We start from the raw sequence: 26,158 nt of genomic DNA, 5'->3' as shown, positions 1-26,158 counted from the left end.
TGCGCGCGCGCGCGTGCCCGCCCGCCTGTGTCCTGGCTGTGGACTGCGGGCTCGGTGGGAGAGGCCTGGTCCTGCGGGCGTGGGCGCGGCCGGGCGTGTGGGTGTGGCGTTGGGGCAGGGCGCGGCCTCGCGGGAGAGTGGGCGCGTCTCGGGTGGAAAGGGGCCGGTGGACGAGACGGAGGGCGTGGTCTTTGGGGGGCCGTGGGCGGGCCCTTGCCGGGCGTGGCGGGGCTGTGGGCGTGGCCTTGCCGGGCGTGTCTGTGGGCGTGGCCTCGCCGAACGTGGCGGGGCTATGGGCGTGGCCTTGTCGAGAGCGGCGGGGGCCGTAGGCGTGGCCTTGCCAGCCGCGGGCGGGGTTTGGGGCGTGGCTGTGGGTGGTGCTGGGGGCGGGGCCCGGCGAGGGCGGGGCCGGCTGGGGCCGGGCCGGGGTCCCGGGGGCCGGGGCGGGGCCGGATGGCCGCTGCGCAGTCGCGGGGCGGCCGTCGCGCATGCGGGGCTTGGTCGTTGCAGCCGGCGCCGCCTCGGCTCGGGGAGCATGAAGGACCGAACCCAGGAGCTCCGCACGGTGAGTGCGCCCCGCGGGGACGCCGCCACCTGTGCCCGGGCGCTGGGCACCCCCTGCCCGGCTCCCGCAGCTTCCGCGGCGCGGCCCGGCGCCTTCCGGCCGGGGCGGAGAGAGCTGGGGGAGCCGCGGGACCCCGACCTCCCTCCGGGTCCCGCCCCTTGGACCCCTTGGGGTCCCCGACTCGCGCGTTCTCGACCGCGGGGACCGGCGTGGGGTGGCGGCTGGAGCCCGCGGTGCTGGAGAAACTTTGCGCGCGTACGGGTTCCGGGGGGACCGGAGGGCTCGGCTGGGGGCTCGGGGGCGGGACGGGAGCCGCCTCCCCGCCCGTGGGGCCGCGCCGGCCTCCTCCGGCCCCCCTCGTCCCTCGTCCCCGTGGAGGCGGCCGGCGGGGCGGCCCGGGCTCGTGCGCCCCGTCACCTGTGGCTTCCGTCCCGCGCGGCCCGGGCTCGGGGCCGGGTCGCAGCTGCCGCCCGGCTCCCCTGGGCGCGCCGCGGGGACGTCTGCACACCCTGCCTGGGCTCCGCGGTCGGACGGCGCCGACCGGCATCTTTTTTTCCGCCTGTGTCTCCCAGGGCCCTCGGGGTGTGGCTCCTGGGCGCGGCCGGGGGTGCGTGGAGGTTCTGAGCCCGAGCCCCGGTCTCCCGGCCCTGGGCGACGCGCCCGCCCGCCTCCCGCACCCCCGCCGTGGGGTGGGAGGCCACCGGGGGGAGGAGGGGGGCGGAAGGAGGCCTGCACGTGGGGCCAGGCCCTGCTCCCCGGACCCGGGAGCCCTCGCCCGGCGTCTCCCTGCCTGGAGCCAGACCCCTTGTCTCTCTTGCATGGGAACTTGTTTTTGACCCCATAGCGTGTGGTCTCTGCCCAGATGCTCCCCAGACGTGCCTGCCCCCCCCATGCCAGTCCTGCCTCCTCGCGGGGCGGGGGTGGGGGTGGGGGAGCATCCCAGTTCTCTTCCTCCATCTCCTTCACCCCCTTCTGGGCCTGCCAGCCCCACCTGCCAGCAGACCTGTGTTTACTCCTGGCCCTGTGCCTGGCCCCAGGGTGAGCCCCAGAGGCTTCAGAGGAAAAAGATGGTCCCTCCTGGTCTCTAAACACACTCCCTCCAGCCCTGCCTTGACCCCGGTGTCCTCTCCTGACACGCAAGACCATTCATTACCTATGTTGAGATGCCTGGTGGGTACCAGCAGAAAGCCAGAGGTTTCCCCATCTGCCAGTAGCCCCTGGCTTGCCAACTGTCGTCCCCTCTATGGGAAGGGAAACTGAGGCACTGAGAATCAGCAGCTGGTTTGGCAGATGAAGGGATGGTAGGCAGGGACTCAGCAAGGCCTCTGAAGGTGATCATAACTGGGGGAGTCCCCCAGAAGAGCATGAGTTGTGAGGTGTTTGAACCCAGAACTTTGCCCCTCTCACTGTCCGAGTGACCCCCTGGCTTTGCTTTTCTTCAAGTGAGAGTGTCTTGCTGTCTAGTTTGTGCTGGCCTTGAACTTGAGGTCCTCCTGTTTCAGCTTGCCGAGTGCTGCTATTACAGATCAGACTCTGGCTTTGCTTTAAGGTGTCTGAGCTCCCTTTATACATGCCCAGTGCACGCAGAGCATCAGAGCAGAGCCCTGCACGGCTAGCCATGCCCCTAAGAGGAGGTCTTCTAGCAGAGTCCATTTTTCTGGCAGGAGCCCACATAGGCTGGGGGCCCAGTGAATCTTGAAGTGCCTTCCTGCCTAGAGCTCCCTTCCCTCTGGGCCTGGGGCTCCCCTCTGTGAAGCAGAAAGAGGAAAGCCTAGATCTCAACTTCTCAGGGGCGTTCGGAGGGGACCTTGAGCTCCAGAGTCAACCCTTACCCCCAGGAGGGGAAAGAGGCCAGCGCTGCCTGGCTGCCCAGAGACAGTATAGGCCAGCAGCTGTGCCCCGCTCCCATTCTTCCTTCCCTCCCTCCTCCTCCTCTTCCTCTTCTCCACCCCCACCCACCGCCACCAGATTTGGAAGGAAGAAAAGGGAGCTTATTTATAAAAGTCACACTTGGGAAGGAGCTGCTGTTTCCTCAGCTCTGCAGCCCCAGCCCAGCCCTCCCACACCACCGCTCACGGGGCCCATTCTCCCCTCTGCAGAGGGCTGTGCAGGGATCCTGGGGCCCATGTGGGTCTCTCATCAGGGTTCAGAGCCACGTCAGCCCTTTATGGTGCATGTGGGAAAAGGAGACCCAGGAATGAGCAAAGGCTGGTTCAAGCCAACTGGGGATGGCAGTTCAAAGCCGACCCAGGCAGGAAAGTCCATGACTGGTTTCTCCAATTAACCACCCAAAATACTGGAAGTGGAATTGTGGCTCAAGTGGTAGAATGGCAGCATAAAGGACAATGCCCAGGCCCTGAGTCCAAGCCCCCAAACCAGCTCTGCCCCTCCCCCCACAAAAAAAGAGAGAGAAGAAAGGATGGGTGAGCTCAAGTGAAAGCAAACAGACACCAAGCAAGAAGGTTGAAAGTGCTGAGACCCTTCCTTCAGATCACTGAAGACTGGAGTCCAGCACCCTCCCCATCCACCCTCCCAACCACCCTCCCCGTCCTCCTCTTGTCCAGTTCCTCTAGTCAGCTCACCTGTGGAATGGAGCTGATCTTGCAGAGGAGATGAGAGCAGGCCAAGGGCAGGGCCCCCTTCCCTCCCTTTCTCCTCCCTCTAAGACCCAGGAGGAGGGTCTTAGAGTGAAGGATGGAGCCCCAATTTTTACCTGGGGTGCCGATGGCCTCATTTGCTGCAGTACTGGAATTTGAACCCAGGGCCTCTTACTTACTAGGCAAGTGTATCGCACAACCCAGCTTCACAAAGGGCTAGAGATTATCCAAGGTCACACAGCAGAGCCCAGCCTCTTTCCACATCAGGACCTCAGTAAAGGGGACCAGTCCTGGGGAGCACGATGTGGGGAGGGTGCAGAGGCGCCCCTGTTTTACAGCATGCTTTACTGGGGAGCTGCCTGGCCTCTCCCATACCCTGACTCCACTCTGGGCCTCTCTGCACAGTGATATTGACTTTCCTTAGTCATTAGAAAGAGGAAAGGAAAAAAATAGCCCTCGAGGCAGAGAACAGAGCTGGCTGGGCTCAGCTGCGGCGAATCCACCCTGCCAGCCTGCTGGCCTGATGCTACCAGGTGCCGGGACAGGCAGGAGGCCACGGGGCCTTGGTGCCTCTTGTGGTAGCCAGACCCCTGTTACCCAGAAGGCCCCTGGAATCTGGGACCGCCGGCAGGAAGACCACCTGGGCTGCTCCTGATACAGCTTGGCTTTCTGTCCAGATTGTTCATCCGTGTGGCCCAGACTGGGGCTGCTGCCCAGAGGCAGAAAAACCAGACCCAAGCCAGCCAGGGTCAGAGAGTACTTTTCATTTGCTGTGCTAGAGAGGAGCCCAGGGCCTTGGGCTTGCTAGACAAGTGCTTAAACTCAGGGCTCAGCTTAAAGCTAGGCCAATATTCTACTGCTTCAGCCATGCCCCAGCTCCTTTTGCTTTAGTTTACTTGTTCTTTTAGACAGGTCTCTTGCCTTTGCTAAATCTGGCCTCAGATTTTAATCCTCCTACCTCTGCCTCTAGGGATTACACGTGAGAGAGCTACCACTGGTCCCACCCTTATTAACTCCCATTCAGCCTCTGGAAGGATCTAGAAGCATGGTGTTTTCTTGTTTGTTTTTGTTTTGTTTTTTGTTGGTCATGGGACTTGAACTCTGGGCCTGGGCTCTCAGCTCAAGGCTAGCGCTCTCCCACTTCAGCCACTGCACCACTTCTGGTTTTCTGGTGGTTCATTGGAGATGAGAGTCTCATGGACTTTTGTGCCCAGGCTGGCTTTGAACCTTGATCCTCAGATCTCAGCCTCCTGAGTAGCTAGGATGACAGGCGTGAGCCACCGTGCCCAGCTAAGTGTCAGCGTTTTCAGCCACCATCACCGCCCTCTCCTTGAGCTGAAACAGGGTTGACAACCATAAAATGAGAACTGAACACTGGGCATTGATGTTGCTGGAACTCAAGGGAGGAAGAAGGCAGGTCCCTCTAGGTTGCTAGCTTAGGTGTAGGGCTAGGATAGTGGAAATTTGGGCTGCGATTTTGAGAGTGATTTTGAGGTGATCTGGGGAAAGGTGGAGGCCAGAAGGTATCTCAGTCTGTCCAGAGGGCATGGAGCCTTTGAACCTGTGACCTCCTGTGGCTCTTTGTTTGGGACTGTTCCGGGGTTGGAACTTGAGGCCTTGAGTTTACTTGCTTGGACTGGTGCTCTACCACTTGATCCACATCCCCAGCCCAGTGCATTTTGCTGGTTATTTTGGGGGTGGAGTTCTCATGGACTTTTCTGCTTAGGCTGGCCTTGAACCTAGTTCCTCCAGATCCTGTTCCCCTGAATTGCTAGGATTGCAGGCATGAGCCTCCTGCCCCCAGCCACCACAGCTGGTTTTACTACAGCCATGAGGTCAGACCCCCAAACCTGATTGGCTTTGGGTTCCCTCTGAGTGCTGGTTTCCCCATTCAGGCTCAGACCCTGTGTCTCCGCCTCCCGACTCTGGCCTCATGGGCTGGAGTCCCGGGCATGACCCTCTGAGCCTTCGTGGAGAACCTTTGGGGTTCACTCTCGCACCGCCCAGCAGGGGTGGAGGTCAGAGGTCTGTGCAGGCTGATGCCATGTGGGCAGGGCAGAGGTTTGTAAGGATAAAGCTGCACCTTCTGTTACCCAGACGTCCTTGCTGGCAGAGGGACTGCCGGAGCATTCTTTCCACATCCCTTCCCGGCCTCCTTGACCTTCTTCAGCCACGCAAAGGATCCCAGGTGCCAGTGGCAGGACCCTTGTTCCCCAGGGACACATCTTAACCTGGGGGCTGCGGGGGTGTCCTGTGCCTCAGTCTCCCCAGAGGGTTTGGGCCTGGCCTGGCGTGGGGAGGGGGGCTTGTCTGTGAGTGGGCATGGGGGAGGGGTGGACATCTAGCAGCCTGGCCAGCAGGTGCTTTTAGCAGTGGGGAGGAGGTGTGATTTCTAGATGGGGGGGTCCCCTGGCTGCCTGCAGCCACCCCCGCTGTGGCTGTCTGTCACCTGCAGTGGGTCCCACTTTGGGGGAATAATGAGGTCTAGCCTCATCATGCAGCCCTCCCTGCAGCCAGGTAGAGGGCCCTCCCTTACTTCCCAACCCGTCCTTGGCCCAGTCCCTGGGGAAGGGCACAGTGGGAGGTGGCCGTCCCCCTGGGAAACGAGCCCCAGGTGGCTCCCGCCTGCTCTAGAGGCCGAGATCTGACGATCAGTTTGAATCTAGCAGGAGAATCCATGAGCCTCCTGTCCAGTGAACCAGTAAAAACTAGACATGTTTCTTGTGGCTGTTTCTCGTGTCGTCGTCTTTGTGTTGCTTGAAACTGTGGGCCTGGGCGCTGTCTCTGAGCTCTTCAGCTCAAGGCTACCGCCCTACCCCTTGAGCCAAGCCCCACTTCCAATTTTCTAGTGGTTAACTGGAGATAAGAGTCTCACTGTCGGGGCCGGGAGTTTGGCCTAGTGGTTATAGTGCTTGCCTAGCATGCATGAAGACCCGGGTTCGATTCCTTGGTACCACATACATAGAAAAAAGCCGGAAGTGGTGCTGAGGCTCAAGTGGTAGAGCTCTAGCCTTGAGAAAGTCCAAGGACAGTGCTCAGGCCCTGAGCTCAAGCCCAGGACTGGCAAAAAAAAAAAAAAAAAAAAAAGAGTCTCACTGTCTTTAGTGCCTGAGCTGGCTTTGAACTGTGATCTTCAGATCTCAGTCTCCTGAGTAGCTAGGATGACCGGCGTGAGCCACCACGCCCGCCCAGCCTTGTTTTGTTTTCTGTCTTGTCTGTTTCTCTGTCTTTGGGAGGGTGAGGTGGGGGCACAGAAATGGAGGGATAAAGGGTGAGTAAGTACAGTAGTGGCCCTCACTAGACACTATAGAAAACGAATTAATAGGATGGAGGGAAAACAGTTAGGTAAGGGAGGGATGACATTGTCCAAAAAGCAGTGTATTCTTTCTGTATTACCTTTACAAGAACAATAAAAAGTTTTAAGCTGGAAGTGGAGCTGTGGCTCAAGTGGTAAGGCACCAGCCTTGAGGAAAAGAACTCAGGGACAGTGCCCAGGCCTTGGGTTTAAACTCCAGAAAGAAAAGAAAGGAGAGGAGAGGAGGAGGGAGGGAGGGAGAGGGGGAAGGGAGGAAAGGGAGAGAGAATGAATGAATGAAGATGGGCCTCAAGCCCCAGTTGGAGAGGTGACAGTTGCTGCCCTGGTCACCTGGCAGCCTTGCCTGGGCAGCTCAGTCCAGCAGAGCTGGCTGACCCTGGCACATTCCGGGCATCCAGGGATGGCAGGGCCACCAGTCTACAAGACGGGTGATTTCGTACTGCTTCTGTGGTGGCTGTGATGAGGGCTCACCCTTGGGGAGGGCCCGGGCAGGCCCCAGCTGTGGCAGCCACCCCTTCCAGCAGGGGAGGCCTTGGCCCAGGGTGGAGACTGACCCCAGACAGACAGTGTCTCAGACTTGTGTGGGCCACGCTGTCACCCAGCATACAAACTGCATTTCTGAGGCTGGGGTGTTGGTGTGGGAGGATGACCCCTGTCTGAGGGTTTTTGGGTTCTGGGAGAGGAGTCTGGGAACTCTGGCTCCCTCGTAAGTCCATGGGGGAGCTGAGCTTGCTGGTTCATGCTTCTAGCTGCAGCCCTTGGGAGGCCAAGACAGGAGCACTGTGAATTTGAGGCCTGTCTTGGCTGCAGCTGAGAAACTCAGAAACACACACAAAGACCACTGGGCCTGGGGCATACACACTGCTGGCTTACAGGCCAGGGTCTGTGACTCAAAGCGGCCGGACTGACCCAGCTAACTCTCACACTCACCAGCCCAGAGCTGGCTCAGGCTCAGGGGCTGCAGGTGGGGGACACGACCCCCATTTCAGCAGGGCAGCTGCTGGGAGCAGGAAGAGGCCCCCACCGGGCTCACAGGCCAGGTTTCAGCGTCTTTGTGCTGGTAGTAGGGCCTGAACTTGACCCCACTCTGGTTTACCTTTTCAGCTCAAGGTTCCACTACGTGACCTAAAGCTTCACCTCCAGCTTTTTTTTTTTTTTTTTTTTTTTTTTTTTTTGCTAGTCCTGGGGCTTGAACTCAGGGCTTGAGTACCAGCCTTGAGTTTTCTCAAGGCTAGTACTCTATCAATTGAGCCACAACACCACTTCCAGCTTTTTCTACGTATGGGGTACTGAGGAATGGAATCCAGTCTTCATGCTCGCTAGGCAAGCATTCTATCACTAAGCCAAACTCCCGGCCCCTCACCTCCAGCTTTTTACTGCACAAATGGAGATGCTATGCTCTTAAGTTGCCTGCCTGGGCTGGCTTCAAACTGTGATCCTCAGATCTCAGCCTCCTGAGTCGCTAGAATTACAGGTGTGAGCCACTGGTGCCCGGATTGGCTTTGACACTTTACCATTTATCATCCCAATCGACGCAGCAAAGGGACTGAGGCCGGTGTGGAATGTCGTTACTTTAAGTTCTCCCCGACTCAGGCTGCTCTGGCTCCCCTGGAGGGGCGTGGGCAGCTGGCGGAGCTGTGCCCATCCGTGTACAGATGTTGGGCAGTGAGGGCATAGGTCTGGCGGGGCCCGGGGCCCACTCACGTGTGTACACTCCTGGGCAGGCCAAAGACAGTGACGATGACGACGAGGTCACTGTCACCGTGGACCGGGACCGCTTCATGGACGAGTTCTTCGAGCAGGTAGGAGGGCCCGCCCGCTCCTCCCCAGCCAGGCTCGCCCTGAGTCCCACGTGGGAACATTTGGAGGGTGGACAGGTTGGTGGCTGGCGGAGCAGGGTGTGCCCCCCCACCCCCAGCCGTCCTCCCCTGGGCCAGCCCCAGGCTCACACGGCCTGGCTTGGTCAGGTGGAGGAGATCCGGGGCTTCATTGACAAGATCGCCGAGAACGTGGAGGAGGTGAAGCGGAAGCACAGCGCCATCCTGGCCTCCCCTAACCCCGATGAGAGTGAGTGGGGCTCAGGGAGCCACGGGGAGGCTCCCGCGCCAGGGCCCTGCATGGCCAGAGGGCTAAAGAGTGCCCAGGCGGCTGGGTCTGGGGAGGGCTCTGAGGACAGTCACCAGCTGGACCCTGACTTGGGGGGGGGGGCGGGTGTGGTGACACACCTGTAACCCCAGCTAATCAGGAAGTGGAGGTAGGAGGGTGACGGAGTGAGGCCGGGCATCAACTTGAGAAAGAACTGAAGCAGAAAAGGCCGGGGGCATGGCTCAGGGGGTAAGTCTAATTCTAGTAAGGAAAGAAGGGGGAGGAAAGGAAAGGAAGAGAGAGGAGAGGCGTGGAGTCTCCTGCGGGCCTGGGTGGGGTGGGTAGCCAGCTTTTCCCCAAGGCTGGCTGCTGTCCTGCAGGGCCCTCTGGGAAGGAGGGGGCGGGGCCCTGGGGTTCCTCTCAGCCCCACCTCCCCAGGGAGCAGATGGCAGCTTCTAGACAGCAGCACGGTGGGAGGGCAGGCCAGCCACACTGGCAGAGCTTCCGGCAAGAGCTGGCAGCCCTGGCACCCAGCCCCTCGGTACCCTGGAACCAGGCTGCCATCCTCCCAGCTCCAGGAAGTCACCTCGAGTGCTGGCTCGGGAAGCCTGTGTGGTCTGGATCCACTCTATCCCCGCCCACCCCGCAGGCGCCAGGCTGCCCTCAGCTCCTCCCCCGTGCCCACTGGGGTCCAGAGGGAAGCCCGGGGTTCTGCTCTCCCATGGGGCCCCCCAGCCCACTGGTTTGCTTCAGAGACCACAGGCTGCCCCGAGTACTCCAGCAGCTCAGTCAGTGGGCTCAGTGCTGGCCCAGGAAGGCAGGATGCAGTGCTCAGGGCCAGAGACAGAAAACAAGAGAGGACATGCCAGCTGGTTCATTCCTTTGATCCTCTTTGCCCCTACCCAGAGATGCTCCTGGCAGGACTATGGGGCCCTGTGTGTGGCTCCTCCTGTCCCGGCAGTGACTGCCTCTGTGTGTGTGTGTGTGTGTGTGTGTGTGTGGTGAGATGGGAGGACTCAGGCTGTGTGTGTGTGGGGTGAGATGGGAGGACTGTGGGGGGTGTGGCAGAGCCCCTGGCTTCCATCCTTGGGGTTCCTCTGTGGCTTGAACTGAGCAGATGTTGCAGATGCCCTGGGGAGAAGGCACAGGGAGGGGCTGCAAGGAGGGAGCAGAAAGCTGGCAGGGTGGGGGGAAGGGGTTGCTTTCCTGGCCCAGGCACTCGGCCTCCTCTGAGGCCACTTTCCTGCCTGGCTATTTTGGGTCTGAGCAGAGAAGGCTGAGAGCAGCTGGTAACCAAGTCGGCCCTTGTTCCTGCCAAGGAGGCAGAGCTCCCGCCATGCCCAGGCTTTGCTGGGAGGTACCCGTCCACCCTCCTGCCCCTCTAGGACTGGTTTAGGGAGGGATGGGGGAAGGCCAGTCCCGGCTGCTGGGACATCCCAGGGACTACCTGGGAACACTTCTGGGGGAGCAGCCAGCTGGGCACCCCACGGCCTCTGCCAGCTTAGGGAAGAGCTGGTTTCAGCTGAAGGTCAGGCCACCAGGCACCTGCCACCTCCCTGGCCCTCCTCTTTGAACCCGTTCTCCATCAGCTCTCAGCCGGGCTGGTGCCTGCGGCCCCCGGCAGGATAAGGCATGGTTCCTCTCTTCTAGTTGAGGGAACAGGGTGACAGCACCCTTGCACCCCATTAGTCCCCAGCCACCCGGAGCGTGCAGGTGAGTCCGGCCCATCCCTGCTGTGGCCGCCAGCAAGTCACCGCCCCCAGCACCGCCTCCAGTCTCACCAGCTGCTCCACGATTATTCCTGCCTTAAATTTAGACCCATCTGCGTTCTGCGTGGGGGGGGGGGAGAGGCGGGAAGGAGAGAGGAGCAGGGAGGGGGTGCGGCTGCAGCCGGCGTGGCCCTGACCCAGATACGGGGCTGCAAGCAGCACCTCAGGCAGCTCAGGACCCCGACGGTCCAGTGCGGGGGACAGGGCCTGGCCATCGGGAGACGGGGAGCGGCACCCCGTGCCGACGCCACCCCTCCGCTTCCCCAGAGACCAAAGAGGAGCTGGAAGAACTCATGGGCGACATCAAGAAGACAGCCAACAAAGTTCGTTCTAAGTTAAAGAGTGAGTTGGGCCGCGGGCCGCGCTTCTGGGTGCGCGTGGGGGTGGTGGCTGACCCCCGGGCCCCGGAAGGCTCCAGAGCAGCAGGGCGGCAGGTGAGGAGGGCGGGGCGGGGCGGGGCTGTGACACCCCGTGCTCAGGCGGCGGCCCCGGGCCCCGGTGCTAGGCCCGCCTGGCTCCCCATGGGACCCACGCCCCCCCCCCCCCGAGGAGCGGGCGGGCGGGACGCGAAGGCTGGGCCGCTGCCTCCCCAGGTATAGAGCAGAGCATCGAGCAGGAGGAAGGCCTCAACCGCTCGTCCGCCGACCTGAGGATCCGCAAGACGCAGGTGCGCGGGCGTCGGGGGCGGGGCGCCCGCGCCGCGGGACCGTCCAGGGCTCCGGGGGGCCTGACGGCTGCACCCCTGTCCTGGGCCCCCAGCACTCCACGTTGTCCCGCAAGTTTGTGGAGGTCATGTCCGAGTACAACGCCACGCAGTCGGACTACCGCGAGCGCTGCAAGGGCCGCATCCAGAGACAGCTGGAGATCAGTGAGTGGGCGGGGGCGGGGCCGGGCCGTCGGGGGCGGGGCCTGGGCGGGGGGCGGGACGGGACATGAGGGGCGGGGCCGGGCCGCCGGGGGCGGGGCCTGGGCGGGGGGCGGGACGGGACCTGAGGGGGCGGGGCCGAGCCACCAGGGGGCGGGGCGGGCACGCAGGGGCCCTGGCTCAGCGTGGCCCCGCCCCCAGCCGGCAGGACCACCACCAGCGAGGAGCTGGAGGACATGCTCGAGAGTGGGAACCCCGCCATCTTCGCTTCTGGGGTGAGTGCGGAGCTCCTGCCGTGGCCCCTTCGCCATCCCCGAGACCCCAGGGTGCGGGAGAAGTCCTGGGGCAGGGCAGCCGCCTGTGGGACGTCTTGGGGACAGCCACGTCCCCGAGAGGTGAGGGACCAGGCCAAGGTCACGCGTTCGTGGCAGAGGGCTCTCCTGGCATGCACGAAGCCATTCCTCAGAAAAAGCCGGAAGTGGTGCTGTGGCTCCAGTGGTAGAGCTCCAGCCTTGTGCAAAAGAAGTTCAGGGTCAGTGCCCAGGCTCTGAGTTCAAGCCCCAGGACTGGCAACAACAACCTGTCCCTCAACCCAGCGTGGTGAGGCATACCTGTAATCACAGCACTCCAGAGGCAACACAGGAGGATTTTGAGTTCAAGGTCAGCCTGGCTGTGGAGTGAGACTTTCACAAGCAAACACCCACTGTGTTCCCTGTGTCTCCCGGGAGGCAGGGAGGGGGTGCTCCACCTCTGTGCCATTGCTGCCCCATGACTGTCCTTGGGCTCTTTTTCCCTCTGGGAGGACATGCTGTATGGCGCCCTCGGAAGGCTCCACACTCTCCTGGCACAGGTGCCGCTGGAGTTTATATTTTGAGACTGTGTTTTTTTGTATAGCCCAGGCTGGCCTGGAACTTGAGATCCTTCTCAGCCTTTACGCTAGTATTACAGCCTGGTAGAGGACACCTCGTGAGGGAGGTGGCCCATAGTTGTGGGGGTTCAAGAGAGAAGCAGGAGTCCTTGAGTGAGGGTAGTTCAAGGCCTGGGTCTGTGGGGCTTCAAGCTCTGTCTCTCATGGGATGCGAACGCTGGAGCTCACACAGGCACAGGTAAGCAATGCCAAGCAGAAATGGAGTTGGAGAGAAGGGCAGAAGGGCTGTGGCATTTGGTATTGGAAATCTGCCATCAGAGCCTCTTTCTACCCTGGCCTTCTGTCCTCCCCCCCAACCTTGCCCCCCTCCTGGGCCTGGTCCTTCCTCCCACCTTGCTCCCTCCCCCTGGGTCCTGGGTCAGCACCCTGCTCTATGATCTATCAGATCATCGTGGACTCCAGCATCTCCAAGCAGGCCCTGAGCGAGATCGAGACGCGGCACAGTGAGATCATGAAGCTAGAGACCAGCATCCGGGAGCTGCACGACATGTTCATGGACATGGCCATGCTGGTGGAGAGCCAGGTGAGCCCCGCCCTGCCCCGCCCCCGTCCTCGTCCCCGCCCCGGGCCACCTTAACCCCTGCCCTTTCTGCCAACATGCTGCCTGGCCCGGGAGGGACCGAGCCCTCAGGTAACCAACCAGACACTGCCCACCTGCGGCATCTCTTCTCCCTGCATGGCCCTGCATGGCACCTCCCCCCGCCCTGCACCCCACTGAGAGGAGGAGTATTTGTACCAAAATCAAGACATGGAAAGGAGCTAGCTACCAGGAGATGAGGGAGGCAATGCCCAGCGCCCCAGCCAGGCAGCTGGCTTTCCTTGAGGGAGATACATGATCTGTGGCTGGACCCAGTGCAGGCAGAGCCAAGGTCCAGCTGGACTGAGGAAGATGGTTCATTGGAGGTGAATCTCACAGGGACTTTTCTGCCAGGGTTGGCTTCACACTGCAGTCCTCAGATCTCAGCCTTCTGAGTAGCTGAGATGACAGGTGTGAGCCACTGCTTCCTAGCTCACGTCTGGTTTTTGTGACAGGATCTTGGTATGTAGCTCTGGTCTACAGGTGTGAAGCATCTCAGGGTGTGATGGGGCGCTGGGGCGTGGCAGGGGATGACTTAGGAAGCAGGGAGGTGTGAAGGAGCCGCCACACCCAGTGAGACACACCGTGCTGACCTGGACACTCGTGAAGACCCCAGATGTGCTGGGAGTCTGGGGACAGGGTCTTCAGGGGACTCCTGGGACCAAACTGTAGGATGCATGAAGGCTGTGGGGGTGGCAGGGGGTGCTGAGAGCCAGCCAGCGTCCGATGGTATCATGGTGCCTCAGTGACAGGATGGTGCTCTCTCCTAAGCGTGGACAGAGGGAGCGGACTCCACCACTGAGCCTGGGGTCAGGCCCAGGCTGCCTCTGCATACCCCCCCCCCCAGCCTGCATGCCAGTGCTGCCCAGGGGGGACCGCCGCCGGGCTCAGGGAGGCGCTGCACCCCACCCCGTCCCACACCTTGTCTTCCTGACTTCAGGGTGGTGGCCAGAGCCCTGCCCTGAGGAGCCAGCCCTGGAGCCCGGGCCCCGGCGTTGCAGGGGGAGATGATCGATAGGATCGAGTACAACGTGGAGCATGCTGTCGACTACGTGGAGCGGGCTGTGTCTGACACAAAGAAGGCTGTCAAGTACCAGAGCAAGGCGCGCAGGGTCAGTGCCTCCCCCCAGCGGACACCCCTCCCTGCTGTCAGGCCAGGGGCCTCATCTTTTTCCATCTGTGCCAACCCTGGAGCTTGAGCTCGGTGCTGTCCCCGAGCTGTTGAGCTCCAGGCTAGCCTTCTGCCACTTACAAGTCCACTTCCTTTTTCTTTTCTTTCCTGGGCTGACTTTGAACCAGCATCCTCCGATCTCAGCCCCGAGTAGCTAGGATTACAGGCATGGGCTCTCAGCTCACAGCACCACCCTCGTTTTATTTATTTTGCCAGCCCTGGGGCTCGAGCTCAGGGCCTGAGCACTGTCCTTGGGATTTCTCAAGGCTGGAGCTCTACCACTTGAGCCCAGCACCACTTCTGGTGGAATCGAACCCGGGTCTTCGTGCGTGCTAGCCAAGCACTCTACCACTAGGCCAAACTCCCAGCCCACAACCCTCGTTTTTGAGGTGCTGGCGATGAAGCCCAGTTTCTCAGGTCTGTCCCCCCCCACCCCCCACCCCCACCCCCCCCCCCCCCCCCGCAGAAGAAGATCATGATCATCGTGTGCTGTGTGATTCTGGGCATCGTCATCGCCTCCACCTTCGGAGGCATCTTTGCATAGGAGCCACTTGCCTGCCAAGCCACCCTGGACGGCTCCCCCGAGGCCCTGGCCACAGCCCTCTCCACCCACCTCACCTCTGGCTCGGAGCACCCCCACTGCCCCCCTCTGCCCGAGCCGTGTTGTGTGCATGATCTTGTGACTGTGTCTGTGTGGAGGAATGGCCAGGGCTGTGGGGCCAGTCCAGGTCCCCCAGGCTACCCTCCCTGACCGGGCAGGGCCAGTCCGTGGGCATGTTCTCATCCTCAGGCTCAGGGTCCACCCTGACCTGGTGCCCAGGCTTTCTGGACCCCCAACCTTGCTTCTATCCTACCCTGGCCTCTCCAACTACCCCTCTCACCCAGCCTCCAGAGGGCGGCCCGCCTGGCCTCATGGTGCTGCTTTTCCTGGCTGGGGGAGGGGTGGCCCCAACAGCCCGGGCACCACGCCTCTGCCACCGTCACAAGGCGCAGGCGCAGGCTGCTGCTGGCCTGTCGGGACCAGGTTCCTCCTCCACCTGGCCAAGCTTCTGGCCTCCTCCTCCCTCCCTATAGCCCAGAAACCACCCCTGTGCCCGGCCTGAGCAGGGGTGGGGCCTGGGTCAGCGCGGCAGTGTCGCATGTCGCAGGTATCACGTCGGGCCTGGCCCTGCCTGCCTCGCTGTCGCCATTGGTGTGCCACTGGTGTGTGGCTTCAGGTGTCGGGATGCAGTATTAAGCAGCCAGCCGGGGTGTGCCCACCCTGGGCTCCCAGTCCACGCGTACCCCAATCCCAGGCCCCCTCGTCCACAGGCCAGGAGTGTGCACGCGCATGCATGCAGGGGACTGGCTGCGCCCGGGCTGCAGCGCTCAGCTTTGCTCCTGCCCGGTGCCTGTCACCACTGTCCGTGTTGCCTTCTCAGCACCCCCTCCACGTCCACCAAAGGTCTTGGTACAGCCAGCTGCCCATTTTGTGAATTTTTATGTAGAATAAACATTTGTATCTGTAGCTGCTTCTGTGCCACCCTTTTGCCTACAGTGCCCCGGCCCTGGTCCAGCTTTGGCCCATCTCCTCCCCTCCATGCCTGTCACCCTGCACCATGCCATCCGCACTCTATTCGCACCACCGTGGTTGTGGGTGCCTCTCACCCCTCGAGGGCCATCAAGACCCACCACACTTCCCCGCCTGTGCCATGGTCAGGAGATGCCCCAGTCTAGAAGATTTGTGAAGCAGGCTCTCATGTAACCCAGGGTGGCCTCTGTCCCCTGCCTCCACCTCCGGGTGCTGTATTACAGGTGTGTAGTGGCCTAGCTTACCATTCCAATTCCTTGAGCCCGGTTGTAGCCCGGTGGAGCCACATAGCAGCCCTGGCCGCCCACAGCGGGACCTGAGACTGAGGCCGGAAGAGCTGGCAGATGCCAAAGCCAGAGCTCCACAAAAAGTCATTTATTCCTCGCAGAACAAAACCAGGTGTCCTTGGCGCCTCTGCAGGATGTGAACACGCTGAGCATGGCAGAGCTCTGGGCGGCCCCACCAGGCCCACGGCCTTTCAGAAACGGGGCCTGCGCTTGCGGCCAGTGTACTGCGTGTCGGGTCTCACGTCCCTGTGGAAGACAGCAGAGGGGCGTCAAGGAGCAGGGCGTCGGGGAGCAGGGGCCGGGCCCAACGCCCCGCCGGCCCTGCACGTACTTGCCCTGGCGCCGGCGCCGCGCCTTCTTCTCCAGCACCCACTCGCGGCTCTTCCTCACCATGGCGCGCCGCGAGGTCCTTTGTGAAAGCCTGGCCCAGAGATGCAGCCGTGAGATGGGGGAGGCTGGGGACCCCTCTTCTTCTCAGAGCCCCCTTCCCTCCTGAACAGCCCCTGGCCAGGCAAGGCGGCGTGTGCGAGGCAGGAAAACGGGGCCGCAGGCTGGCGGCGGGCCCGGCGATTGCCCTCATGCTGATCTGGGCCTCCTGCCCTGGCTGAGGGGACGGCCCCACAGCGCCCGGGAGGGCGGCCACCGCCCAGGGGACAGATGGCAGGCCCGGCCCTGGGCTGGGAGGGCTGGAGACCCGAGCCACACTTGTCCTTGGCCAGCTCCTCTGGAAGGCCCAAGTCCTGCATGCCACGCCCCCTCCGCCACAGTGGGCACCTGAACCCGCCACGCTACCTCTGGTGGGTGAACGCCGACTCGGTGGCCTCCTCGGCATCCTGGTTCTCCGTCAGGCCCTGCGGGACACAGTGCTCCAGGAGCCCCGTCTGACAAGGCCAGGGCCCCCCACCCGCCGCTGCGACACGACCCTGTGGCACAGAGGCTCTGCCTTGGCTCCCGGCAGCCTCACTCCCACGTGGGACACTAGCTGCAAACCCGGGGCCTCACCTTCGGCAGAGACGTGGACGGCCCAGAAAATAGGCAGAGGTAGAACCTGGAAGTGGAGCAAAGCCTGAGGCCTCCAGGCCTGGGGCCGTCCCCACCCCGTGCACACCCACCCTGGCCCCAAGGCCCGTGCAAGCCCCGCCCAAACCAGGCCACCAGACCAAGGGCGCCTGCGCTGGCTCACTCACTTCTTCGCTCGGGCACTGTTGGGGTAGTCCACCACCACGCCACCCGTGAAGCCAGCCTTCGTGGCCTGCGTTGTGATCAGCTCCAACTGCGGGAAAAAGCCTGGAGGTGGAGACAGAAGCCTGGCCCCCTCTGACCTGAACACTGATGTTCCTACACATGGGGACCCCGAAAGACAGGGCGATCTGGGGAAACCCCGTGAGGGCTGCCTCCTCCCATCTCTCCATGTGACCAAGGACTCCTCTCCTCGCTTAAGTGTCAGGAGACTGATTCAGTCACACGATAGAGCCTGCCTGGCTGGTTACCAGAATCTCAAGTCCCTCCTTCCAACTCAAACTGCTCGACTACCACCCAGGGCCACAGCACCCTGTGTTTATGGACTGGGTTTTGTGAATGAGTCCTACCCTGGAAGCCACAAAGTCCTGAGAACTCATCTATATGCAGGGCAGGTGAGTGAGCAGGGCAGGCCCTCCCCCCTCCCTCCCCCACACTTCCAGACAGCCAAAGGCTCACCTGCTCTGAGTTCTCGGGGTACAGCTGTAGGATGGCTCGGGCTCCACGGGCCTGCAAACAACAGAAATGTCACCACCTCCCCGGCACAGGGTACCAGGGTGTGAAGCCTTCACCCCTCCTTCCACCACTAAATATTCAGGGAGCCCCGTGCCTGCCTCCGGACCCCGCCCTCAGACCTGGGCGGACTCCAGGATGGACGGTGCCAATCCCAGGGCCAGGCCCTGCAGCAGGGCTGGCTCAGGGGCCTCTGGGCCCACGCAGACTGAGGATAAGGGAGAGCCGCTAGGTAGGGTGAGAGGAGAAGAGCAGAGAACACAGAACCCCCTGGAGATTCAGGAGTGACTCCAGAACATGGGAGGTGGGGGACATAGAGAAGACCAGCTGCACCCTGAACTCTCCACCATGGGGAGGTGGAGAAAGTGAGAAGGCAAAGAGAAAGCATGTGTTTTTATCTCAATGCGAACTGGAACCACTGGGTGCTATGGCTCACATTTGTAATCCTAGCTACTTAGGCGGTTGACAATGAGACCTGAAGACTGAAGTTCAATTATTCAGGAAGAGGCTGGACTTGAGGTATGACTCAAGTGGTAGAGTGCCAACTGTAAGCAGAAAAAGCCTAGAGAGCATGAATGAGCCCCTCAGTTCAAGCCCCAATACGGACACACAAAAAAGAAAAAAATTCAGTGCTGTGGCTCACGTCTGTACTCCAGGCTCCTCAGGGGGCTGAGATCTGAGGATCAAGGTTCAAAGCCAGCTTGGGCAGGAAAGTCTCATAGACTTTCCAGTTAATCATGGAAAAAGGCAGAAGTGGCTCAAGTGGCAGAGTACTAGTCTTTAGCAAAAGAAAGTTCAGAAGAGCACAAACAAAAGGCAGCTTATTCACAACAGCTGGGTAACAGGTCACCCTGTCTTCGGTGGTGGGTTGTCCAGATCCCATCCTCTGGGGAAGATGCAATGCCTGTGCCAAATCAACTTATGGATAAGATGCAGCAGAGCATGAAGGAGTATGGGGCACGCCTGTAGTGATAACACTCAGGAGGCTGGCGGGAAACTTAAGCTCCAGGTCAGTACATAACTGATTGTCTCAGGAAAGAAACCAAAGGGCCGGGAGAACCTAGTGGTAGAGTGCTCGCCTAGCATGCATGAAGCCCTGGGTTTGAGTCCTCGGTACCACATACACAGAAAAAGCTGGAAGTGGTGCTGAGGCTCAAGTGGCAGAGTGCTCACCTTGAGCAAAAAGTGTCCACGGACAGTGCCCAGTCCCTGAGTTCAAGCCCCAAGACTGGCAAAAGAAAAAAGGAAAAAACAAAAAGAAACCAAAACAAAACAAAAAGTCAAGCGAGGGTAAAAAGCTTGCAATCCCAGCTCTCAGAAGGCTGTGGCAGGATGGAGAGTTCAAATTCACAATCAGCCTGGGCTACAGAGCAAGAACCTGTCTCAGAGAAACAGAACAGAACAGAAAACAGTGGAGGGGCCGGGAGTTTGGCCTAGTGGTAGAGTGCTTGCCTAACATGCACGACGACCCGGGTTCGATTCCTCGGTACCACATACATAGAAAAAAGCCGGAAGTGGTGCTGAGGCTCAAGTGGTAGAGCTCTAACCTTGAGAAAATCCAAGGACAGTGCTCAGGCCCTGAGCTCAAGCCCAGGACTGGCAAAAAGAAAAAAAAAAGAAAAAAAAGAAAACAGTGGAGACACAGAAACTGAGGTCATAAGAAGCAGCCTGGTTCCAGGCGAGGACACTGGTCATAGACACAGATGTCAACACATCCTAGCTCTAGAAGCATCCAGCCCGCTGCCTGCACTTCTGTGAGGCTGAGCCTTGGATAGAGCAGCCTAGGAAGGTCCTGTCAGGGTCCTTCTCATCAAGGGAACCCCCTCCCCAACCAGCAGGGGAAGAGACCTCATACCCTCATACTCACAAGAACAGAATAGAGAGAAGAAAAGAAGCAGTACAGGCGCTTGGCGGGGATGTCAGACCTCTTGTTGGCATTACAGAGCCACTGCACGGCGGAGATGCTGAAAAGAGAGGGAAAGGTGAGGGGTGCCAGCCTCTGCCCACCCAGGCAGAAGCATCAGGCCCCAGCTCCTCCTGCAAACTCCCTAAGACCCAGGGCACACAGAGGGTGGCACTGAGCGCAGTCACCTGGGGAATCCTAGCTGCTGCCAGCAACTCCCCTGTGTCCAGGCTGTGTCCAGCTGCCCGCTTCCCTCCACCAATCAAAGGAAACTCCTGGCAGCCCTTACCCTGCACTGCCTGCCCAACTCCTCCACCTGCTCTGAGGACCCCACAGCGCACTGAGTGGGGGCTCCCTCCCTGCCCTCCAGCTTTTGTTCACTCCCCTCTGCCTCAATACTCACTGTCCTCTCAATGCAAAACCAAGCACTCAGCCCTCTGCAGTGCCACCTGGAAACACCTTCCTCACACACAGTGAACGCCTCTGCCCCAGCTCCCCAAACCACAGTGCCTGAACCCAGCAGCAAAGGAGGACCAGAGAATTCAGACAGATTTTAGGAGTTTTGTTTTTGTTTTGCTAATACTAAGACTTGCACTTAGGGCTTCTACTACTTACTGCTAGCACTCCACCATCTGAGCCACATCGCTTGTCTAAAGTAGGTAGTTTTGTTTGTTTGGTGGGTTATGGGGCTTGAACTCTGGCTTGAGCTCTTCAGCCCAAGGCTACTGCCCTCCCCTTGAGCCAAGCCCCACTTCCCTTTTCTAGAGGTTAACTGGTCCAGAGCTGGGAGTGTGGCCTAGTAGTAGAGTGCCTGGCTAGCATGCACAAAGACCCGGGTTTGGTTCCTTGGTACCACATACATAGAAAACGCCAGAAGTGGTGCGGTGGCTCCGAGTAGAACACTAGCCTTAAGGAACTTAAGGAAAGCTCAAGGACAGTGCTCAGGCCATGAGCTCAAGCCCAGGACTGGCCAAAAAAAAGTCTCAGACCCTTTTGTGCCTGGGCTGGCTTTGAACCTTGATCCTCAGCCTCCTGAGTAGCCCAGCCAAAGTAGGTAGTTTTGACAAATTGTGTGTGTGTGTGTTTGGGGGGCCTTATCTGTCCATACAAGTCTGTATTTCTCAGGACATTATGTGCACACACTAGGTTGGTTGTGGGGCTTGAACTCAGAGCCTAGGCACTGTCCCTGACCTTTTTTGCTTAAGGCTAGCACTCTATTACAGCTCTACTTTCCAGGAGAAGTGCAGCACCACTTTCAGCTTTTTCTATGTATGTGGTACCGAGAAATTAAACCCGGGTCTTCCCGCATGCTGGGCAAGCCCTCTACCACTAGGCCAAGCTCCCGGCCCCAGGAGAGGTACATTTCTAAGCATCCTGTGTAACTTCATCACCAGCCAGGTTTGGGAAGCCCTGGCCTAAAGGTTCAGAGCAGGAAGTGACCACACTCACCTAATACAGCCATCGAAGGAGCCTGGTCTGAAAGGAAGACCCTGGCCCATGTCCCCCATAAGGAGGTCTCCCTCTGTGTCGCGGTCCAAGGCTGCATCTGGCAATAAGAAAAGAGTGGGGGCGTGTGGTGTAAGGACAGCGCTGCCCTCGTGAGGCAGCAGCGGCGCGCCACAAGGCATACTCACCCAGCATGGACGAGCTGATGTCAATGCCTACCCAGGAGTGCCCTGCCTCCGACAGGTGATCCCCGCTCAGCCCGGACCCACAGCTGGAAGACACAACACACAGCGCTCCAGTGGTGGGGCAGAGACACCACCCCACCACGCTGACGGGAGCCAGGCCTCATCTCACCCAATGTCTAATAGGTAGCAGGGCTGACCCTCGGGCAGACACAGGAGCTCCAGGGCTCGCTCAGCCATCTTGGTCTGGACATCAATCATCCGAGAGCTGGGAGGGCAGAAACACGACCAAGCAGAAAAGGAGTTCAGGATGATCTTTCTTCCACAACAACAAAAATCCAAGAGGAGGACAGGGCGTGGTGGCTCACACACCTGTCATCCTAGCTACTCAGGAGGCTGTGATCTGAGGATCAAGGTTCAAAGCCAGCATAGGCACAGAAGGACCTGAAACTCATCTCCAATTAACCACTAGAAAATGGGAAGTGGGGCTTGGCTCAAGGGTAGGGTGGTAGCCTTGAGCTGAAGAGCTCAGGGACGGCGCCCAGACTGAGTTCAAAACCCATGACCCACCAAAAAAAAAAAATCCAAGAGAAGAAAAAGAAGTCAGCCAGGATCCTTTTTCCTGGCCCTTTTACCAAGCAATTCTAATGTGAGATCAACAAACTCAATCATTGTATGTATGTGTGTTGGTCGTGGGGCTTGAACTCAATCATAATTATTTAAAGGATGCCTCAAGCCAGACACTCTGGTTCATGAAGATAATCTCTGCTACTTGGTAAACAAAAGGATATCAGTGTGAGGTCAGTCCTAGCAAAAAGTTAATGAGGTTCAAAGACATGCCTGCAATCCCAGCTACCTGGAAAGCAGAGTAGTGGAGGCTTGAGGTCTGAGGCCAGATTGTATCTGAGCCAGTCGAGGTGGCTCATGCCTGTAATCCTAGGTACACAAGAGTCTGAGATCGGAGGATTGGTTCAAAGTCTGCCTGGGCAGTAAAGTCCATGAGACTCTTATCTCCAATTAAGCACCAGAAAACTAGAAGCAGCACTGTGGCTCAAGGGTAGGGCAGTAGCCTGGAGCTGAAGAGTTCAGGGACAACACCCAGGCCTAGAGTTCTGAAGACAGGCTCAAGATGATCCCAGGATGGGGGGGGGAGGGGGAATGTGTCTTAAGTTCAAACCTCAGTACATCCTAACTTCCAAAGAAAATCCTACATATACAATAATCATGCAATTCGATACACAGAGCCGGGAGTGGGGCCTAGTGGTAGAGTGCTTGCCTAGTGTGCATGAAGACCTGGGTTTGATTCCTCGATACCACACACATAGAAAAAAGCTGGAAGTGGTGCTGTGGCTCAAGTGGTAGAGCTCTAGCCTTGAGAAAAAAAAAGTCCAAGGACAGTGCTCAGGCCCTGAGTTCAAGCCCCACAACTGGCAAAAAAAAAAAAAAAATCATACAAAATAAAGTTCAAAATGCCTGACACTGAGCCGTGCAGCTAAAAGAAAGACTATTTTGCTGTCCCTCTGTTTGGATCTCCAATTTGAACTGAAATGAGAGATTGGGTATGTCCAGAGTTTCCGGCATAGTAATATATACAGAAAGGGTAGACTAAGTTAGCTGCTGCTCGTCTTTCTGTCACACGATTTTATACAAATAACTATCCTCTATAAAATTTGGACTATATGCAGTGAGCTGTGAACATTTAGTGTTACGGTAAATAGGGAAACACAATAAGCCTGTTTTCTTTTTTTAGTTATTAAGAAGTTGTAAAAAGGAACAAGGTTTTAATCTGGGTGTGAGTAGCTCATGCCTATAATCCTAACTCAGGAGGCGGAGATAGGATCACTGTTTGAATCCAGCCTTGGCAAAAACTCCAGAAGACTCTTAAGACCCATAAACTGCTCAGTCAAAGCCAGAAGTGCTTCTGTGGCTCAAGTGGTAGAGCACTAAACCTTGTGCACCAAGAGACTCAGGGACAGAGCCTCATGCCCTGAGTTCAAGCTCCAGACTGACAAAAATAAAAGCTTTTCAAGTTAAACACTTGCAATACTTCTTGATCAATGTCACTCCTTCCACCGTTCGCCTCCACTCCCCCCCTCGTCCCATCTCATCACTACCCTCAAGTTAGACAGTACAATTTTTACAAATGTACCTCGACCATGATTGCGTTTCCTTACTCGTGTTTTCTGTTTGTTTGTCTGGCTTTTAACTTTAATTTTGGCAGCCCTGGGGGTGGAAGCCCCCGAGCCCCGCCCCCAGCCTCTAGCTTACCACTCTTTATTTTTTATTTCTTGCCAGTCCTGGGGTTTGAACTCAGGGCCTGAGCGCTGTCCTTGGCTTTCTAGAGCTCTACTGCGGGAGTCACGGCAGCACCATTTCCAGCCTTTTCTATGGAACCACGGGGCCTTGGCGGGCGCTGGGCGAGCTCTCCCCCCGGGCCGCGCTCCCGGCCCTCTAGCTGACCATTCTCGGGACGAGTTAGGGCTCTGCGCTTCGAGAACCGCCCGCCCGCCCGGGGTCCCACGGCTTCACCCACCGACCTCACCGGGGGTAGAAACAGACCCGACCAGACCCTCTCCTCCCCCACCCCACACTTCCACACGCTCCCCAGGGGTGCACGGGACCCCGACAGCCTGCCGGGCCCCGGCTCCACGCCCCGACGCCCCGACACCGCCAGGCTCTGCTCACTTGCGGACGTATTTCCGGGCTTCATTTTCGTCATAAAACTGCAAGAAAGAGAACGAAATGGCACGTGAAGGGAAGGTTCCAGACGCATGAGGCCTGGAGGGGTCCCCGCGGGGTCCCCGCGGGCCGACGGGCGCTCACCAGCTCCGGGGGCCCGCGGTGCTCCGGCCTGCGGCTTCGGCACGCCATCCCGCAGCCTCCGCACGCCGGCCAGCGCGTCTTCCGGAACCGGCTTTCGGCGTCATCAGTCCCGCGACTGCTCCGTCATGCGCATGCGCCCCTTTCCGTTCCTCCCGCCTCCGCTCTGCATTGATTGGCTACCGCGGCCGACGCCCAGCCAACGACCTGCGGCTCCCGGGGGCGCCGCCCGCCCCCCTCAAGATGGCAGCCGCGCTGGGGCTGAGGCGGTCGCGGCTGCTGCTCTGGGGGTGGTGGGCGTCGGCGCGGCTCGGCGCGGCCCCGGGCCCGGGCCCCCGGGCGTGGGCGAGCACGTACTCCCGCACGGCGCTGTACGACCTGCTCGGCGTCCCCGCCACCGCCTCGCAGGCGCAGATCAAGGCGGCGTACTACCGGCAGAGCTTCCTCTACCACCCGGACCGCAACGCGGGGAGCAGCGAGGCCGCCGAGCGCTTCTCGCGCATCGCCCAGGCCTACCTGGTGCTGGGCAGCGCCACGCTGCGGCGCAAGTACGACCGCGGGCTGCTCACCGACCAGGACCTGCGCGGCCCGGGGCTGCGGCCCTCCCGGGCCTCGGCGGCCGACCCCGACCCGACCCGCGCCCGGCCGCCCGCCGCGCCCGCCGGCCGGACCCGCGGCCGGGACGGGCCCCGGGCCGCGTCGGGCGCCAAGCGCACCATGTTCGACTTCGACGCCTTCTACCAGGCGCACTACGGAGAGCAGCTGGAGCGCGAGCGGCGTCTGCGGGCCCGGCGGGAGGCCCTGCGCAAACTCCAGGAGGACCGGGCCAAGCGGGGCTTGGGCTGGGAGGAGACCCGAGACCTGTCTTTGATTCTCCTTTTTCTAGCCATCTTCGCCATCTTCGGCTTTCGGGTTTAACCAGACAACGGAGGATTAAAAGGAGCCGCCCCAGCCAGCCCCACAACAGACAGGCCTTGCACGGACTACCTTCGCCGGGGTCTGAAGAAACCCGTTCCCTCCTGCAACACCCAGCCGACAACCGTCCTACAGAAGAAGACTCTCCATGCCCGGGCAGGGGGCTTCCGAACAGAGAGTCCTGAAAGCCTGTGATGGAAGGGTATTCACCAGTTCCTGCTTCTGCAAGTTGCCTTCTGCTTCTGCCTGCAGAACGACTTGCTGAGGCTTCATTGGAAAACCCGAGCAAGACTTGTCTGCCTCTGGGCCCGCCTTTGTCCCTTGTGGCTCTCTCCTAACCTTGAAACCTCTGACCCAGCTGGCTGCCAAAAGAGCAATCCTGGGGTTGTCTAAACTTAAGTCTTTCTGTACATTTCCGAATCCACAGGTGAGAGCTGACTGACCCAGGATGTGGTCTGTGGAAAGCACAGCCATTTGTCATGGGTCTCCCCCTTCTGTCTGTGGCAGGGGCAACTGGGAAGACAAGGTCACCTGGCATAAGGCGTGTGCCTTCCTGTGTACCTCATATGTGACCTTGGTTTCTCTGTGACTGTGACAGGCAGAGGTTAATCATTTGCTGCTTTGAGGCCTGTCCCACTTTACTACGAATGGTCCAGAGTTCCCATCCAATGGGATTATTTATGTGGTGTGATTCCCAACTGAGTGGGGAAATGTGCCTGTCATTTCTCTTCTCTAGCCAGCCCATCCCTATCTGCCGACTGCCATACCTCACTTGTAACTGTCACAGTAATCAGTCATTGGGAGACAGAACAGGTGGATGAAGAATTCCAGGCCAGCCTGGGAGACAGGAAGGAAAGGGAGAGAAAGGAAAGGAAAATTATGGGCTTGGAGTTCATGTGTGACCCAGGTCCCTGTTTAGCTTGCAGAATTCGTCACAGGGCCCTTGAGATGTATCCTTGGAACTATGGGAGTTTAGAGGGGCCAGACTGCAGTGTGACCACCTGGTGTCCAAGAGAGACGGGGTTCCTTCCCGGCCTTCCTGGTACCGGCTATAAGGCTGGGTTTGCAAGGGGAAGCCTCCTGAGCCAAGCATGATAGCTCACCTGTAATTCCAGAAAAGGGAAATTGATCTTAAGGAAAAGCCAAAGTTAGCTGTAAAACTAAAAGCAAAAGGGCTGGAGTGTGGCTCCAGTGGTAGATCAAGAGGCCCTGGGTTCAGTCCCCAGTGCCAGCCATGTGCATATGTGCATGAAGAAGAAATGCCTTGCAAGAGGTCTCCAGCAAGGATGGAGGCCCACGACTAGAGTCTAAACAAAGCCAGAGGGGCTTTGATGTATTAATAGGAGTTTCTGCACATGATATTTTCTGCCAGATCCTTGTGTAAATTATGATAAACCCACTGCTAGTCCA

At 59.4% G+C, this 26,158-nt stretch overlaps 3 protein-coding genes and 1 non-coding gene across 6 annotated transcripts; 2 read left to right on the top strand and 2 right to left on the bottom strand.

Moving 5' to 3' along the window:
• The first annotated feature begins 462 nt into the window (after positions 1-462).
• On the top strand, positions 463-15,380 carry Stx1a (syntaxin 1A). 3 transcript variants are annotated; one of them, XM_090324181.1, is made up of 10 exons: positions 479-565; positions 8,203-8,280; positions 8,446-8,545; positions 10,600-10,674; positions 10,926-10,999; positions 11,092-11,200; positions 11,399-11,472; positions 12,511-12,648; positions 13,704-13,814; positions 14,340-15,380. In XM_090324181.1, the coding sequence occupies exons 1-10, from the start codon at positions 536-538 to the stop codon at positions 14,415-14,417; spliced, it is 867 nt and encodes a 288-aa protein (XP_090180307.1). In that variant the 5' UTR covers positions 479-535; the 3' UTR covers positions 14,418-15,380. The 3 variants fall into 3 exon arrangements, with proteins under 3 accessions (XP_090180305.1, XP_090180306.1, XP_090180307.1); XM_090324179.1 differs by lacking the exon at positions 14,340-15,380 and having other exon boundaries at positions 463-565; positions 13,704-13,916; XM_090324180.1 differs by lacking the exon at positions 14,340-15,380 and having other exon boundaries at positions 463-565; positions 13,643-13,801.
• Positions 15,335-23,942, bottom strand: Bud23 (BUD23 rRNA methyltransferase and ribosome maturation factor). Its single transcript, XM_090324183.1, has 12 exons — positions 23,837-23,942; positions 23,699-23,736; positions 21,186-21,281; positions 21,020-21,102; positions 20,835-20,931; positions 19,350-19,446; positions 17,429-17,479; positions 16,918-17,003; positions 16,733-16,778; positions 16,523-16,581; positions 16,062-16,151; positions 15,335-15,976 (listed from the first exon to the last, which is right to left on the bottom strand). Exons 1-12 carry the CDS (start codon positions 23,882-23,884, stop codon positions 15,922-15,924), a joined length of 846 nt encoding a protein of 281 aa, XP_090180309.1. The 5' UTR covers positions 23,885-23,942; the 3' UTR covers positions 15,335-15,921.
• LOC150042762 (small Cajal body-specific RNA 20) lies at positions 16,250-16,371 on the bottom strand. Its single transcript, XR_016533596.1, has one exon.
• An 18-nt stretch (positions 23,943-23,960) lies between the features above and the next one.
• Dnajc30 (DnaJ heat shock protein family (Hsp40) member C30) lies at positions 23,961-26,158 on the top strand. Its single transcript, XM_090324182.1, has one exon. The coding sequence runs from the start codon at positions 24,077-24,079 to the stop codon at positions 24,749-24,751; it is 675 nt and encodes a 224-aa protein (XP_090180308.1). The 5' UTR covers positions 23,961-24,076; the 3' UTR covers positions 24,752-26,158.

Source organism: Megascapheus bottae, chromosome 34, assembly GCF_031878675.1.
Source record: "Megascapheus bottae isolate mThoBot1 chromosome 34, mThoBot2.hap1, whole genome shotgun sequence".
In the NCBI taxonomy this organism is placed as follows: Eukaryota; Metazoa; Chordata; class Mammalia; order Rodentia; family Geomyidae; genus Megascapheus; species Megascapheus bottae.
Note: the sequence above shows the minus strand (reverse complement) of the source record. Positions and strands in the feature narration are given on the sequence as shown.

Coding starts and splice junctions, on each gene's coding strand:
- Stx1a (XM_090324179.1), top strand. CDS start 536: ATGAAGGACCGAACCCAGGAGCTCCGCACG. Junction 11,201..11,398: donor CCAGAGACAGCTGGAGATCA/GTGAGTGGGCGG, acceptor CCCCGCCCCCAG/CCGGCAGGACCACCACCAGC. Junction 11,473..12,510: donor CCGCCATCTTCGCTTCTGGG/GTGAGTGCGGAG, acceptor ATGATCTATCAG/ATCATCGTGGACTCCAGCAT.
- Bud23 (XM_090324183.1), bottom strand. CDS start 23,884: ATGGCGTGCCGAAGCCGCAGGCCGGAGCACCGCGGGCCCCCGGAGCTG. Junction 17,004..17,428: donor ACCCCGAGAACTCAGAGCAG/GTGAGCCTTTGG, acceptor TTTTTCCCGCAG/TTGGAGCTGATCACAACGCA. Junction 16,582..16,732: donor CGTCCACGTCTCTGCCGAAG/GTGAGGCCCCGG, acceptor TGTGTCCCGCAG/GGCCTGACGGAGAACCAGGA.
- Dnajc30 (XM_090324182.1), top strand. CDS start 24,077: ATGGCAGCCGCGCTGGGGCTGAGGCGGTCGCGGCTGCTGCTCTGGGGG.